The sequence below is a fragment of the Anser cygnoides genome, chromosome 1, assembly GCF_040182565.1.
Source record: "Anser cygnoides isolate HZ-2024a breed goose chromosome 1, Taihu_goose_T2T_genome, whole genome shotgun sequence".
NCBI lineage: Eukaryota > Metazoa > Chordata > Aves > Anseriformes > Anatidae > Anser > Anser cygnoides.
Window position 1 is genome coordinate 4,416,559 of NC_089873.1, and position 17,560 is coordinate 4,434,118.

Below are 17,560 nucleotides of genomic sequence, written 5' to 3' on the forward strand. Positions count from 1 at the left end.
CAGTCCAGGAATATGCATCTTTCATGTTTTGATTAACTAGGCTTCAAACAAGACACCAGATAATGTTCTGCACAAAATGGTACTGTTTATTTACAAAGTCCTGTAAAAATGGGTAAGCCCTATCAATCCCGCTTACAGCTGTTAGAAATGAAAGCCTTTGTATGTAAGATTGGGAAGCCAAATCTAGACGTAGGCACTGAAATTAAAGCATCAAAAACAGGAGGGCTGAATGCCCACAGCTTTGTCTATTCCTCATAGGAATTCAGGGGATTGGGCCTGACATTTCTAACTCATCATCACCAATAAATCAGGTTTGACTATTTTCACAGAGAGCCAGCAGTGCTGATGGGAAGCAAATGCCATCAGACATTGCGGACACATCTCTTTGGACAATCTAAATTGTTTAACTTCTTTGCAAGGCTAGTGTAATTGATTCTGCACTGGTCACTCTTGACAGTAGCATAAACTAAATGCAGGTTGCCCTAAGACTGGGTTAATGCATTCGTGGCAGTGAATGATTTGGCATTTGGGCCAGTGGGGAAAATAAAACGCCGCCTTCTCACCATCTTCCTCCCTCCCCTTTGCTCTACCCTACCACAACCATCGCCGCAAACAAACAACAACATTGTCGAGATCTAAGGAGTTGTCAGTTCGCATCAGAAGGAAGGCGGTGACACGACATGTCACATTACAGCGCCGGCGCTCCAGCTGGCTGCGGAGCTGTCATCATTAGCAGCAAGACACCACTGGGAGCTGGCATAGCTGGAACTCGATGTAGACAGGCGTTTGCTTGTTACAGGTCTCTGTTTAAGATTCCGGAGCACAACAGACTGTCATACCTGATGTAGCATGGCATGTGCTGTTTGCACGTCTCAGGGTAGCTGATTTCATAAGCATGTTTCCTTTTCTGCTTCTGCACAAGTAGATGTAATTAAAACCCCAGTAGGCTTGATGGAACAGCTCAAGTAAACCCAGGAAGGGAAAAAAAAATCCTGGGGTAGTCAGATAGGGCACGTCTACCCTTTGTTACACACCAAGAAGTACTCAAGGTACCTGCAGGCAAGCCGGTACGACCCGTCAGCACCACTCTGTGCTCCAGCCCCAGAAACCAGAGAGCTGCAGCTGTGTGGTTCTCTCCAGCACCATTAGCTCTGCCTCCTAAGGAGCCAGAGGACAACACCATACTGAATGAGAATATATTACTATGCTTAGAAGTCACTCCAAGACTTGCTGTCCCAGCTCTGAGACTGTAAAGATCCACCCTGTGGCTTGATAAAGTTGAAAGATGCTGTTCGACTTGCTGAAGAGCTGAGATTGCTGCCTCCTAGGGTAGCCATCATACAGGAGCACACAGCTTGTGACTGTCTGGCCAACATTGAATATTAACCTTGGCATACTTTTATCTGGCAGGCTATACAGGTAGAAGAACCCAGCGGGCTGGCTGCCCTGCTAAATATGTAGGAGAAGGAAAAAGACACAGAAACAAATGGGTGGAAGTGCCACGGAGGAAAGTAGAGGAGATGGAGGTGGTCCTAACAGTACAACTAGCACATCACGTAACAGTGAGGGATGGTAAGTGTAATAAGGATTGCAGCAGCCTTAAGAAGTACATACTACTGCTTTTGCACCACATAGATACTCACACTCAACTGAAAAATCCCAACAAATTTCTATTTTGAACACTGCTACTAGGAAAATTGCCCACGAGCTTGAGTCTTTGCAGGATCAAACATAAAAATGGAGCATTACAACTTGATTTCACAACTGCTAAGTACTTTTTGGAGTGCATTATCTGTTGTTTGCTAGTACATGGTGTGGGAGCCCAGAATCAATGAAGTCATCGCCCATGACCTGGTTTTATTTTTAACGAAAATCTGCATGCACAAGGATGACTTTTGGATTCCCATCCACAAAATTTAATTTGATGAACACAAAAGCATGACTTTCCACATGGGTGAGAGAAGCAAATTAAAATAGGATTTTATAGTAGCTTCTCAATGCTAATTGCAATCCTCCTTTCCAGTTTCTGATTGTGCGGAATAAAAGGTTCTCAATTTTCTCCCTCAATCAGAGCACACAAGAGCTTTCTGCAGTATCTGCATGGCCAAAGATCAAATACAACAGCAATCAATAATTCCATATTTGACAGCAAATCATTGTAAATAACCAAAAGAAAACTGCTTTTATTTGAAAAGGAGTAACAGAGTTCAGCATAAAGGGTGAAATTCACTGCATTTAATGTCAGTACTCAAGAAGTCACAGCTATCAAGCTGGTCAAAAAGAGAGAGCTATCTACAAAGAACTATTTGTTGACCTTTGTCTTAAAATGGGAAGAATTGCTTTTTGGGAGGGATCTGGAGAGAGTATTGGTGATTCTCTCCTCTTTTAGAGGAATAATGGCTCTTGAGATACATACTACATACAGTGCCCGTATATAAAGAAGACATAAATGGTACATTTTAAAGTTGAAAAGGAAAACAGAGGTTTTTTTAGATACCAAGATTTCTTAAATATTGTTTAGATTTAGATAGAATTTATTCTAGAAAGGCATTAAAACATAATCTGAACCCCACATCTGCTAGTATTTTGTCCTAACCACCCTCCTATTTAAAAACATATCCCTGCTATATTGTTTACACTTTTTGTGCCATTGATTCTTGCCAGGTTCTTCTGTATTAGAGTGACAGGCTCTATATTAAAAGCAGCAATACTGCTACATTTAGAAAGCCAGGAATTGAATGAAATCAATAATAGCCAAGCTTATTGGAGCACCTTATCATAAAACTCAAGACTTCACTGAATGAACATGGCATTTTTCTTCAAAATCTGGATGGCTGCTTGGAGAAAGACAATAGAAACGAACCATTCAGGTGAACATTTCACTTCTTAAGTTGCTATAGAACTAGGCAGGTAGCTCACTGAAGCAAAATGATAATTAAAAAAGCAAAACTCTCACAATACAGAAAATCTCCTGCTCTTTTTTTTTCTCTTTTCCCCAAGCCAGTACAATTTCTGAAGCCTCCTATATAAAGGAGCACACACCGAAGACTTACTTTGCTTTGAGTGTTTCCTCTTGGAAATTCCACTGAGGGTCTTCCACTAGCTGCAGTTCTCGTAAAACACTCCCTGGCTTGTAAGCTGCATTGATCACCATGCTCAGAACCTATTGAGACATAAAACCAACAACACTGATGGATTTAAAAGCAATCCTTTACCACGCTCCCTCGTACTATATAAGCAGGAGAAGCGTACAGATGCCAATTTATGTTCAAGGACGCACAAGACAAGTGCTAGATGCAATGATAAGATGTCCCAGATTGAATCAATGTGCCAAACGTTGTGGATGACACTTCGGTATGATACCATGACTGCATTAAATGCTGCTGGCCAACCCCAAAGATCTCCCATTAAAGGAACGCCAGTGTTATTCCTTGAGACAGGCCTCCTCACCCAAAGCAGGTTCCATTCCCTGCATCCACAGTGGCTCAATTTAGTAAAAAATGAAATTATCTCTGATGGCTCAGCCAGGGCCAAAGTCACATGGGGGCTACACACTGAACACTAAATGCGAAACTCACGTACTTAAGGTTGGCAGAACACTTAAGCATCTGAGTGCTGCATGCCTTGACGGTATTAACGGAATATTAATGAGGTCTACACAAAAAGAGTTTGCAGGAGGTGTGCCTGAAACCCAGTATGTGTCCACTCCTTACAATAAAACACATGTGCCAATCCATTTAATCCAAAGTGTTTGAGAATAAAAATAATTCCTACTATTCGCTCAGAGGATCCAAGCCTTAATAGCCTACACTTGGCCTAAAGAGATAAATACAAGAAAAACAAATCTCTTAATAGCACCAGATCATGTGTTTGAATACTCTGTATTGTACGCCCATGAATGACTCCACAATGAATCTGGATTGGTTTTGATATAAATTAGCTCTTTACCTAATGCCTGCTCTTAATTCTTCAGGGCCCTCAAATGATTTCAGTATGATAAGCATTAAGTTTCCCTAGCACCCATGTTTTTCATGAAAAACTGACCAGGTCATATTGCAAAGAGCAACGAGTTTATATTAACATTTTTTTCTTCTTTTCCTTTTTTATGTTTTTCTTTAATAAGCCAGCAATCTAATGATTTGCTGGCATTTGGAAAACCTTGATGGGTGGATCATTTTCAGGCAAGGGCTTTAATTCATGTCGCATCGTACCGTGTAAAACAGAAGTGGTTTGAGTAGCCTGTCTAGATTATTTAATACATGCAAAATTTAATTTATCGTTGGTCCCTTGGATAAATGACCGGAACCAGTCGTCAAAAAGATGTAATTAGAGACACTTAAAGCAATGCCTACTAACAGGAGCCAATGCCTTATGCAGCTCTGATCACCTGCACATCTCAAAGCGCCCTATGAGCACACTCATCTCACACAAGGGGAAACTAGAATACAGATTTACCCACAGTTCTCCATCTGGCTCCTAGCTTGTCACACAACCTGAGATTCCCAAGGGCTTTGATTCCCAAGAAAACAAAAGAAAGCTTCTGAGCAACTCCATCCAGTTGCTCATTCACATCTTTTCTCATTTGCTACTCACCACACAAACAGATGCAGCACTGGTATCCAAAACAGATACCGAGACCCAATGCAGGAAAGCCAAAAGTGGGTTTTCAAATAAACACAAAGTAAACGGGTGGCTCCCATGCTCATTCATAACTCATGTGTTCCCCTCCTGATCTGCAAATCCAGAGGGTTATTTACCACCTCATCAGGTGTCTGGTGGGGACGGTCTCCTTCAGCATACTTTGACTCCCACCCTGTTTGCTGGTGAAAGAGCCAGGAGCAGAAAGCAGGGGGTTCTTCCACACCAATTCCCATAAACAGTGCTGCCCTGATCCTTTATCAGTGCAATGGTGTTTGTATGAGTTGTCAAAACAGTTAGGAAGTGAGCAAGAAAAGAAAATCCCACCCTGCAAATAACTGTTTGGCACTGCCTGAGCATTATCCTGGACACCTAATCAACTCCAGCCCTGCAAAGAAAACACAATGCCAGTACTTCTCTCAAAGGTCGCTTGTCATCACCAGGACTCTTGCTAAACTTCTAAACACAGTTTTCAAATGAGTGTTTTGTAAGAGGAGTCATTTCCCTTTAACTGAAGATATTTTTTTTATTTATTTAAAAAAAAGCATTAGCTCTTACCCTTCTTGTATCTCAAATTTAAGTCACTGGGTCTGGCATTTTACAGTGCAGCAGGAGTCCATTACCACATTAAATATGTTACCTTCTAACAACATTCTCTCTTAATATTACACACTGCTAAACACTAGGAAAAAAATATTACTTTTATTCTTGCACAAAAATTAACTGGGATTAAAGGAAAAACGGTGAAGAAACCTAGACCATTTTCCAGCTTTCTCTGGAGATGGAAAGTCCCTTCACCCACATCAGATGGGTTAAATTTGAATCTGATTCACCAAATTCCCTTTTGCTGTAGTGTGAATACTGCGAGGTTTTGGTAGTTTATTTTCAAGCCCTCTCCATCAAGCAAGGTTTGGGTAGAGCAAGCCGTGCCTTGGAGCAGGATGGATGAGACAACACCAGCCTTTGCTACTATGCATCTATGAAGTTTTATTTTGCTACTGCTGAACTTTCAGAGTCAAATAGGTGGAAGTCACATTGGTGAGCATGATCATGCAGCAACATCATGAGCCTCTGCCCAACCTTATAAGCACCATGTCTGGAAGTGTCTGATGCCACTGGGTACTTCGGCATCTTTCTTCCTATCAGAGATTGGTGGGATTTGCAAATTTCCCATCACTCGACCCCTCTTCATTGACGATCACAATCCTGGATGAAGCTTTCTGAGGAAATATCACTAATGAGGTGATATCACAAAACAGCACTATGCCTCTTCTCCTCTTCAAGAGCCCTACAACCAGCATCCTTCTGAGGAGAAACTCAATTTCCTCCTCTGTCTGAGATGTGAGCCCACTTCTACCTAACAGGAGAGACCCTAATTCCCAGGCTAGCCTCAGACCAAACAGTAAGAAGTTGTTTCGTTTTACTTGGAATAATGATGTGCCTGTGTGGCAGAGAAAGAAGAGCTATTTGATTCTCTCATTAAATGATAAAGCACTTAAAACTGAGCTTTTGCCATAGTCAAGGGGGTAGCATTCAAGTGGTGACATGCTTATGACAGTCTATGACATTTCAAAAATACAAATGGCCAGATACTAAGTTGGAGGATGTACTATAGATGAGTTGACTTCCATGGAGCAGTCTTGAGGGCAGTGTAAGTGAACTCTCTTGTATAAATACAGTTTATATCTTTCTAGACTATAAAAGATTTTTGCTATCCCAACACAATGTCTTATAACTAATGATAACACCATCAACGTGACTCAATCATACACCTAAGGCTCAGTACAAGCTATGTAATTTTCTGAGCACCATGATTTAATTATGCAAATTTCTCCTAAGAAGTCACGCTGTGCAGAAAAATAAAATAAAATAAAAATTCAAGTTGCAGAATGTAATAGCATTCTTTCACAAATGCTGGCTCATTTTTCCTGTTTGCATCAGTGGCAAACGCTAACAGTCATGCTACCTTTAAGTCCATTTTCATCTAAATAGAAAAAGAGCAAAGTGTCTTAAAAATAGTAATAGCAGTAAGCAATGAGGTTAATTAATCTTTACAGCATATTTCCTTAAGATATGGTGGGTTATAGATCATCCGAAGTCTTAAAAAAGACATCTCATTATGTTTTACAGTGTTGCTGTGGTAAGTTGCTGGCATAGATAGAAGAACAGTTTGGTATTTTTAGATATTTTGCCCCAAGAACTGTATCTGTAGCTGACAGTGTGTTTATTTTAATTTAACTTAAAGTTAGTATTTATTACATATCTTAGCTACTACACAGCCACTACTTTCCAGCCCAGATGCAGCTGTTGGATGGCAGCAGTTGATGCCTCCACTGTCTCTTGGCTCCCAGTCTCAACTTCTTTTCCAAACAAGAATCTCAGGAATGAGATAAACTTTGAAGCTGATGTTAAACAACAGGCACTAACACACTCACTTGCCTCTTGGGGTGAAGGAAGCCACAATAAACCAAAGACTTGTGCTGGCACCAGGAGTAATGAACCACCAGGCTTTAAGAAGGATGAGGTATCATCCAGGCTTTGCATGGATGCAAGGATACATATGCAGTAACAAACACGGAACTAAAGCCAGTATTTTTGATCAAACTACAAAATACGTTGTAATTGCCCTCAAAATTTTAGAGAAATCTTGCTCAATGGGGGCCATTCTGGGTGGTACCTTAGCAGCTTCCTCATTGCAGAGCTCACAACCTCTGCATCCAATGCTGGGGCAAAGCAAGTGGGCAGAAATCAAGGGTATGCCTGTTGTGCTGGAAAAGAGGTGTTACACAAAAGCAAACCTATCCATGCTGCTTCTCTCCCAGCACCCAGGTGAGAATGGCCCAGATAATTCAACTAGAAGTAGGAGGTCCTAGTCCACACTACAAGGGTATCTCCCAACTTCGTTTAGACCAGAGCCAAGCAGTACTCATCCACAGCTATCTCATTATTTGTGTACTGAATGGTAGCACCAATTTATTTGGAGCTGGATCCAGAATGACGTTTCACTGATGGATGTAAAGAGGGGACATGACTCTGGGGGAAAAGATGGCTCAGGAGCAGCACGAATCCCATTTGTGTTGCATTTTTTTGATATATCCCTCATGGTCGAGTGCAGAGGAAGGCAGGGGATGGTGAGCTACTTGCTCAGCACCCAGCCAGGAGCAAGGTCTCCCACCACCTGGTACTAACGGAGAGAGGACATCTGCTCTCTCCTTGTTTTGGGAATCCAGGCCAGGGAATGGGGCAGGAGATGGTTATTCAGCTGTTTTCAGTCTGGGGTTTTCATCAGTGTCAAACACAACATCATCTCTATCACAGAGACTGCTGCCCACTGTGAACTAGCTCATGTCTGGCACAGGTTCAAATTTTAACTAGAACATCTCTAAAGGCAGAGGGCTGTGACTGGAGACCAGGGTGATTTAAAAGGCTCCCACCAGACTGCTGATGTATCTGTTCTTCCTTCATAGCTGTTGTTTGGGGTTGTCTTTCCCACACTCCCCTGTGTGTTGCCAGAGTAAAGCCCATGTATAATTTATCTATTCCAGACAAGTTACGCTGATGCATAATTTACAATGGCCTGTAATTCTCCTATATAGTGAGACAGAGATAATTATAATGCATTTGCATTTTCTGGGCCATGTCATCAGTGGGTATAAAGCCAGACAAAGCCATCAAGCTCGGTACTGAGACTGGGCTTGGAGGGATAGGGACCTTTGTGAGCTGTGCAGCTCTGGAGAGCCTTGTGGCTGTGGGTTTAGGGTGGAGGAGATATCTCCTGCACTGCTCTCAGCACTCAGCTCTGCAATCTTTTTAGGTGCTTTGGTAGCTGGTAAGATATTCAGTGGTAGGTACATTTTCCTTGCTGCCTCTTGCCTCCTCCAGCTGCTTGTGTATACCCATCCTCACTGCTGCCCATGGTTCTCTGAGCTGCTGACACCTCTCTTGTCTTGGCAGCTGCTGATAGGAACCAGGTGTATTTCCCCTACAGCAACACCCCGAATGCCTTCTCTTCACCCCTTCCAGAACCCAGACCTGGTCCCCATAGACCTAATGAGCTTGGATTTATCTTCAAAATACCACTAAGAAACACCGGGACATTGCCATGGTCCTGCTCTTTGGGAATTATTTATGTCTCCAAAAGCAAGATGCTCATGTCTTGTTGACACTGCTATTTGCTCCTTCAGCAAGGAATTCTACAAGAAGTCAGAGAAACTGGATTTCATAGAAAACTTCGGTTGGTTTCCACAGTCAGTAATAGAACCCATTCTTGAGGAATTTGGAGAAGCTGGTGTTAGTCTATGCAACAAAGCCCTGAGACATTAGGGGAGGACCTGGCAGAAGCTTTGCACTACTTACATTTTCAAAATCCAAATTCCAGGAGGAGAGGGGGAAGAAACGTTAGCATACCCACTAGCTGTGGATGCCTCATGTTTCCCCCATGTTGCTTTTTCATTGCCTGGTTTTCAAGTAGCAGCAGATTGCTAACGCTCCTCACCAGCACACCACCGCGGACTGGCTTTCAAATTTGGCAGCTGTCAACTTGTGCTCTGCAACCACTTTATCCTGCTTTCTGCTGAGGGCTATTTTTGATTTGCATTTTTTGCAGATCCAAGTGTCCCACCTGCATAAGCAGCTGGATTATTGGGCTCTCTTCGTGGCCTGTTTTTTTAACCATGTGAGACAACTGGCAGTGATGCCGTGTTTAGTTAAAGCAGCGTACAGAGGCAAGCAGGGAGTGAGGACATGGGAGTCACTCTACAGTACAGAACAAGCATGTTTTCAAATCTGGTGGGTGATTTGGGAGGAATCTCACATTTCAGGTGTTTCTGCCAAGGGATGAAATCCATCTCACTTCAGACAACTTAAACCTCCTCACTGAGCTGGGCACTGAGGGTCTTAAAAATACATCAGACAGACGGAGCCCTGAAGGTTCCCCTGCCTTTCCTCTGCAGGCAGAGGGAGCTCAGATCCACATCAAGTGGGGTTCATGTAGGTACAGACAAGAAAGCTGGAAGACCTAGATTACTGGAAGACCCCAGTCAAGTTGAAATAGTGCCCACAGGACCAATGGCACCCTGCTTATCCAACAGGACCATCTTGTCCTCTCCCACTTGAAGTCATCCTGTCTCACATCTGTATATGGACGGTACACCAGTGGAAGCTGGGCACACCACAGCTTCCACTCAGCACATCACACACACACCCATGCTTAACTTTCTGTCCTGTTTCACGTTGAATCCCAATGATCTGAGTTCCATAAGACCATGGTCACACATACAAAGGTGTCCCCCATGCCAAATCTGATGGGTCAATAGTAGCGTGGATGCTGTGTTGCTTGTGCCAGGAGAAACAGGTTGATGGCTACAACCACAGAGGTCCTCTTCAGGGACAGCTCTGGCCAGAACATTAATTCTCTTGCACAGCAGCCACAGTTAGATGAAACTTGCTCCCAACCAAGAAAACTCCCCATGTTTCAGAAATGTCTCCTCTCGTGTTAAAACCCCCAATGCATGCACATACCCCAACTTCCCAGCTTGTGTTTTCAACCTGTGGAAGCTCCCACAGCATTCCAGCACAATTTTAGATACTTCCTTATTAAATTCTGGGCCCAGCAACCCACGACCCACGTTTTCCCCTGAAGTCCTCCCAAAAGATAGCTGAGCCATACCTCTTTAAGGACCAGCACGCACTTGCCAGGCCCGACAGACTGAGGTAGCTCTGCTATTCTGCCTTTGTTTAAATATGGACCTGAGAAGCAGCGGTGGTTGATGTAGAGCTGGGGGCAGCAGTATCTTCCATTGATGGTGCCTGCAAGGAGAAAGTGTCATTGATGTGTGTGTACACTTTGGGAAAATAAAACAAGGGTTATTCTTCTTCCTCCGCGATGGGAGAAGGAGGAGAAATAAAATGGGGGTCATAAAAAGTCTTCCCTAAGATGGAAGGTAGAGAAGCCTCTGCTACTCGAATTCATTCAACACAGGAAGATTAATTGCTTTTAATGGTAACTAATACAGCTGCACACCCTACTGCATGGAGAATCGGGAAGGGATTTCGTTCATAATATGACCCGAGGCTCTTTCATAACTCATATCGCAGATGAACCTGAGCAACTCAATTGCAGCATGCTGTGAAGGGAACATGTTAGTTGCTTCTGACCAGGCATGTAATCAGCTCAAGGAGAAAATTCAGGTGAAGGGCTCCACAATCCCTGTTTAGCTACTCTCCAACCCAGTAAGAACTTGGGTACTATTCCCCTGAAATGACACGGGTCTAATGAGCAGTTTTCTGTATCTGGGCTAATCATCCTGGGCTCCTTTACAGCCCATGAAGAGAAGCAGACGCTTCCAGACACCATCCAAATGGCTGTCCACAATAGCTTAGATGATCATACCCAAAAAAATCTCATTTGACCACATCTGATTATGGCAGAGAGCTGGGCTGTTGGCTCAGATACTGATATGTGTCCTATAGACATATGAAATAAAGTGAATTAAATCCTGCCCTTCCTGCAGTGTCTCCACAATTAACTGAATGAATATTGTACTCTCGGTGCCTCCCACCACCACTAAATGGGAGATAAATTTACCTTTAGCAGAAGTAGCAGCCATACCACATGGTCATGATGCTAACACTGGGACACATTAAGCCCTGGTGTAAGCAATTTAATAGATGCCAATTAGAAAGCCACATCCATCTCCACCAGAGCTTCTGGCCCTAACATCATCAGCTGAAACGGGCAAGTTGTAGGGGAACCTCAATAAACCCAGAAAGACACAGCATTCCCACGCAGAGGACTGGACCCTTGCATATTGTACATCTGAGACTCCCTGCACTGCCTTGTAGGTCTGCGCCCCCTGAGGATGTGGTCCTATCTCCCCACCCATACGACACACACACTCCGTTTTTGGGGTTGTCCCCCTCCATAAAGGCAACGGACCCTTGAGATTCCGCTGGTGTCAAGCAGCCTTACCTGTTGTGTCTGGCTGAGGAACCGGGCAGAGGTCATGAGGTATTTTCTCAACAGGCACTGTGGATGGTAACCTGTTAAAGAGCAATTTGGAGTATTGATTAGGGTTAAATGGGTCAGAACCAGCCTTCAGGCTGGACCATGAAACACACCACCATCTGCCTGGAGTGAGGACTGGAGATGCATCAAACGCAACCCTGCTTCCACACATTTTATCATAGTCCAGAACCTGCATATTGCAGAAGAAGGAGCCAGACTGGCCTGTCCTCCAAAAATGCACCCCAGTCCGTGAGCTTTAGCCCTTTGGACTGCAAATATTCACATTCAAGTCCTTTAAATTCTAGTGTCTGGGAACTGGAAGGGTTAGACGGGGAAATGCTCTCCTGGTGCATGCCTGTCCTACCCAGGTATCCCTTACTGGCCTTCAGGCACTGGATATGCCTGCACTGTCCCAGCTAGCAAAAATTTCTTTTACGTAGACTTTCTAATATGTTCACAAATATTCTAGATTTAAAGGAATTCCATTGCAACTATGCTGCAGTATCTGGGTGGCACTGAGCAAACTCACTCAGATGCTGTGTATTATTTCCCCTGGAAGACCTGATGAATCACCATAAAAAATATCACCTTAAAAAAACCAAAAACTTACTGCTTTTCTGGTTGCACAACTGCAACTCTTCTCTTCCTTCGCACTGCAAAAATGAAGCAAGAATTAGTTTTGTACTCTTCTGTCCTATAAAATACACCCATAATGCATAAAAAGCCGTATAAATGCACTGACTATAACACAATGAAATGGTACTTAATTACTATCACCATCTTTTCCTAGTATTTTTAAGTAAGTCACTACATCATTAAAATCTGCTTTAAAGATGTAATAATACATTTAATCCTTCCTCTGGAATGCTAATATTGTGTTTTATGGGATCAATATAAAAAAATTAAATAAAAACACAAATATTTTTCCATACAGAAACACATATGGATAAGATTACATTTTACAAGCATGATTACCTCCAGCATAATTTATCCCTAGCTATAAATTGCGATAAGGCTGCATAATGTTGCCATAGCAGTATTCTCCCAAATTAGGCCCTAGCTGCCTGATTTTTAACTTAAGCATATTTAACTCCTCAAAAGGGCTGACACATTTTTAAATTTGCGTTTCAGATGTTAATTAATGTAAACAGCAAGGCTAATTTTTCATCTGGTGGCTTGAGATCAGGGTTGAATAGTTTCTGCAAGGAACAGGAGAACAACACCAAGCCACTAGGCACTTATGAACCGCCTTCAAACGTGAATGGAAAGGAAAGAAATCAGTCTTAATATGCACTGGAGGTAGGACAAAACACTGTGGGCTTGCTTGTGCCAAGAGAGATTTAAGTTAAACACTAGGAAAATCCCTGGACTCATAAGGGCAGTGAAATAGCAGGATAGATACCCTGGGAAGGTGGAGAAGATCCATGGTAAGAGGCCAGTAGACATTTCTCAATTTAGGTAAAGCTGTGTTGGATTCAGAGTGCCAGGATAGCCTCTTTATGTCCCTCCAGGCCTATACTTCACGGTTGTTTTGTTTTTTTCTCAATTCGAGGTCCTGTGTCCTTAATTCACTCAGTTGCCTAACTGAACTCAGCTCAGCACAACAAAACTTGGTTTCTCTTTGACAACCCTACTGCAAACCCACAAGCCACACTGTGCAATCCCAAACCACAAAATGGCCTTTCCCAGTGCTAACCATCCCATTTTTAGAAAGACTGATCACACAGACAAGTACAAATTATGTAATAGCAGTGCTGCAGCATCTAATTAGATTTATTACTGTTTATTACAGTATGCTTGCAGGCTGGTTACTAGTCCTCTAGTTAGGTTGGTAGTTTCAAGAATTGGATTACAGGCTGAATCCAAACTCCCTGATAAAACTGTTGATACATATGTTCTGCTTGAGGTTTCTATATACTTACAAACAGCTTTGTGTGGTGGAGTTAGGTTATAAGCATTCGCTTCACACCAGCCAACTGGGAAAATGTCCATAGACTCTACATCAACTATATACTCTGGAGAGGGCATCTGTAAACCTATAAACACAAATTTATAATGAAATTTGGACATGAGCTCAGAGCCACTCAAGCATTCATCACAAACCAAGGGAAGCAAATGATGGAACACGTAAAAATAAATCTGCTTCCCTGCATCAAAATCAGGCATCATTTCATCTTCAATTTTGCAAAGACAGCGATGATAAGGCTGTTGCATTTACAGTGAAATGTGATACTGGAGAAAACCCACATTAAGAGCACACTAGGGGTGTGTAGTGAAGCAGCCAAAAGCCAGTTTGACGCATGACTTTCCCGAACAAGACAGCTTGACCGATCCATTGGCTCTCTCGTAGAGTTGCACGAGCAAAGTAGCAGAAGGACAGTTGGGTGCTTACTCTTACTGGTAAGAGCATGCACATGGGATATAACATAATGGCAGCTAACGTGATAGGCCTTTATGCCCCAATGCTCCCCTGAAGCTTTTCTGCGTAGTTCTGCCCTCGAGCCACTGTTTTTAAAGGTGGGAGACGGCCATTCATCTGCCTAGAGGTACCATGAATACCCCTAATGCTCCTCACAGCACATGAAACTTGAGCTGATCACCAACAAGGCAACATAAAAACCCTAAATGGGATAGATGCACTAAGATCTCTGACATAGCACTGGCTCCAAATTCTCACGGGAAATTTCCACCTAAAGCCAATCTCTTCCAGCTTGGTTACTATGTCTCCTTCAGAAGACACTCGCCTGTCTTGGTTTATTTGGGTCTCACTCAAAGCCCACTGGAAATATTCCCACTAACTTTGAGGTCTTTCAGAAACAACTCCGGGCCCTGTGTCAAGACACCATTTAACGACTCCAATTCAACTCCATCTGTGCTCGTGCAGCCTCATCAGCAAGTTCCTGTGCCTCTGCCATTTCCACGCTAGGACCAGCACCAGCATGAGATCATCTCCTAATAAAACAGACCAAAGGATTAGCAGCTTCCCCTGCAGCATCCTCACTTCTGCATCTGTTACAGCATCTTTGCCTCCTGCTTAGTGCAGCAGCGTTTGGCTGCGCTCAGCTAGATGACTACGGGGAGCTTCCCACTAATGAATGTTCATCAAGGGTTTGCAGTGTAATTGAAACAGTAATTGAACTTTGTGATGGGAATGGCATCAAGACTGAGTTGCAGCACTTGGATTGGTCTTGTCTCTAGCAATAAACTTGCTGTGTTTTTGAGAGTGTGAGGTTGTACTGAAAACCAAAGGAAGCAGGAAATTGGTGCTAGTGTTTAGAATGGTGGAGAAAAAACTAAAAATAAAAATAAAAAAGCAGTCACATTGTCTGCATAAATTCATGGATGCCTTCGTGGTATTCCTCTGAGCCCTGCATTGTGCTCATGCATCATACCTTGAAGATCTGGTCTCCTTCACCAGCATGCAGGGAAGGGAAGAAGAAAAGATGAAGCCACACAATGCAGGATGCAGCCTGGCATCCCCTGCACAAACATTTACCTCCACGAAGAAATAGCAAATGGTCACAGCTCAATTTGAACCTGACAGAAGATGCACTCTCCAGGGTGCAAAACATTTTCACCCAATACCACAAACCCAGCCAAGGATCAGATGTGAGAACTGCTGAAGTCAGAGGCGAGACACTCACAAGGTGAGCCAGCAATGGATCGAGTCATAAATAGAGCAAGAGATCAACACACTGAAATTTCAACTGACCTGGGAAAATCTACTGTTTTAATGACCGTAACTGTCCTATGGTGTTATTCTGATTCAATAACTGAATCAGAGGTACCTTCCTGCTCACAAACAATATATGTGGCATGAAAACTGTTTTTACCAGCTGCAGCTGCCCTGACGAGCAAGAAAGCACCACAATGTCTGTTCTGCTGCAACACCACTATTCTTCTTGTAAGACATAATCACAGCTATTCTGGTCTCACTTGCACTGTTCTTCCCTTTGGCAATCAATAATCCTGCCTTCCACTTCCGACATCTCACTGCTTCATTTGGACTAACTCGTGTAAATGGAAAGCAGCTTGTTTGGAACTCATTAGTTTCATCTGCTGCATTTTACGCTGCCATCTTGCTAGACCGAGAAATGTCCGTGAGACTTGAGAGGTTAAATAGAAAAACAGGGAACAGGGAGATGGAAATAGGGTGAGGAAAATTTCCATCTCCCATTATAAATCTTATAGGATAGGCAGAATAGTGCAGCAACTCTGGAAAACCATCCGAGGGAAAATTATGGAACACCTCTCTGGAGTAGCGATTAACAGGAGAGTTTTCCTTAAATTCCCAGTCTGTGCAGAGAGTGTACATTATTACTTGTATAAATTCACACCAGAAAGTTTCAGCCTTAAAATCTAAAATGAACCTGTAAAAATTAACAATGCAGATGATGAGTAATAAAGTAGCAGCAAGTGATGGGATGTGCACAGCCTCGGATCAGCCCTGTACTTCTTTCCGTCCACAGGGGAACTATACTGCTGCTCATTAAATGCTTGCCCTGAAGTTTACAGAGTTTTGCTACTGTACAAAGCATGATTTATTAAGCAATGTTCCCTCATGTCTAACTCGGCGCTGCTTAACTACTGCGTCCTGTTTTATGGCTGCAGTTTGGGCTGTCAAACAGCGAAACTGGGAGGGCAACAATGAAAGCTTCAGACGCGCCCATGATAAATGGTGGGACCCGAGGTCTTCAGTGATGGGCTCCCATGGCAGTTGGGAGTCTTGCTGCTACCAGAATATAAATAATCAGTTAGAAACAATAGTGTATTAATGGAGTTGAAAAAAAAACACCATGCCGTAGTCCAAGCCACATTTATTTTACAACTCTGCAAGCAGTGTTCTGCATTGTTGTTTTTTTAATGCCTAGTTTTAGGCTAACGCTGTGCATACTGCAGTCACGAATTTCAGCAGCAGCAAAGCTTTCTTTTTATTTTTGCAGTCTTTTGCATCTTTTCCTTTTACTACAGATCATTCTATTCCTGGTATTGAGATATAAAACAAGTGTAAAGCATTTATATATAAGAACTCAAAAGGCAAGGACATACACACAGGATTTTTATGACAAGTTGTAAAAAAAACTTCCTTTAAGAAATTAAGAGAGTAAAAAGGCAGAGAGAAAGCGACAAGGGAAGGGAGCGATACATGTGCCTTTCTCCCTGCCTTTATTCAGGGCCTTGGAGGACCGGTTGATTTAAAGACCCAAGAAACAGCATTCCTTGTTCACTGTAATGGGCAGTTTAGTGAACACTGAGTCCCTTTGAAAAAGTATTACAGATTAAAAAAAAAAAAAAAATTCTGAAAGATTCCCAGACCCCATCAAATCCATATAGAAAAGTGAAGGCACCTCCCAATATAAGAAGGGCATTTGTGAAAACGGGCCAGATTCCTTGACCACATGGGTGTAAATTCAACAATGGTATTAGTGAAAAGTGAATTTCAAACAACCATTAATTCCAGTTCTTTCATAAAAATATCTGCCAAGTGTCCAGAACAGGCTGCAGATGAGCTTTAGCTACCATGAGTCTGAAGGCAATTGGTTTTCACAGATGAAAAAAACAAAACCTGCCATTGCATGATGCTCTACCAAAAGCAGATGTACAAAGTTGTACCTGCTCTGCACACTGGAGATAAACACAGAGGGGACAAAGCTACATGCTGGTGATAGAGAAGGAAGAAGATCTCCCCAGATTTTAGCCAGCCCAAGCTGCAGGGCTTAGAAGCAAAGACACAGCAAGCACTAAGCAGTTTGCCTGCCAAGCTTTAGATCAGAAGGAATCTCTCTTTAGGTAGCAATTGAGTTATAAATCTCTGAGAAAGGGATTTATCGCAGAGGCACCGGGAGAACCTTGTCTACCATATAATGCTGATTCTGTAGAGCTATATGCCACCGAACATCTGCCTTTGTTACATTT

The 17,560-nt window shown here is 42.8% G+C and overlaps 1 protein-coding gene across 3 annotated transcripts in view; it reads right to left on the reverse strand.

The window, feature by feature from the left end:
• SFMBT2 (Scm like with four mbt domains 2) overlaps nt 1-17,560 on the reverse strand; it is a 117,428-nt gene that overhangs the window by 18,953 nt on the left and 80,915 nt on the right. For all 3 annotated transcript variants that reach the window (XM_013185441.3, XM_048062515.2, XM_048062516.2), the window contains 5 exons: nt 13,567-13,680; nt 12,255-12,297; nt 11,609-11,679; nt 10,307-10,446; nt 3,054-3,163 (listed from right to left, as the gene is read on the reverse strand). In XM_013185441.3, the coding sequence (XP_013040895.1) occupies nt 3,054-3,163; nt 10,307-10,446; nt 11,609-11,679; nt 12,255-12,297; nt 13,567-13,680 (478 nt within the window). The remainder of the gene's footprint in view (nt 1-3,053; nt 3,164-10,306; nt 10,447-11,608; nt 11,680-12,254; nt 12,298-13,566; nt 13,681-17,560) is intronic.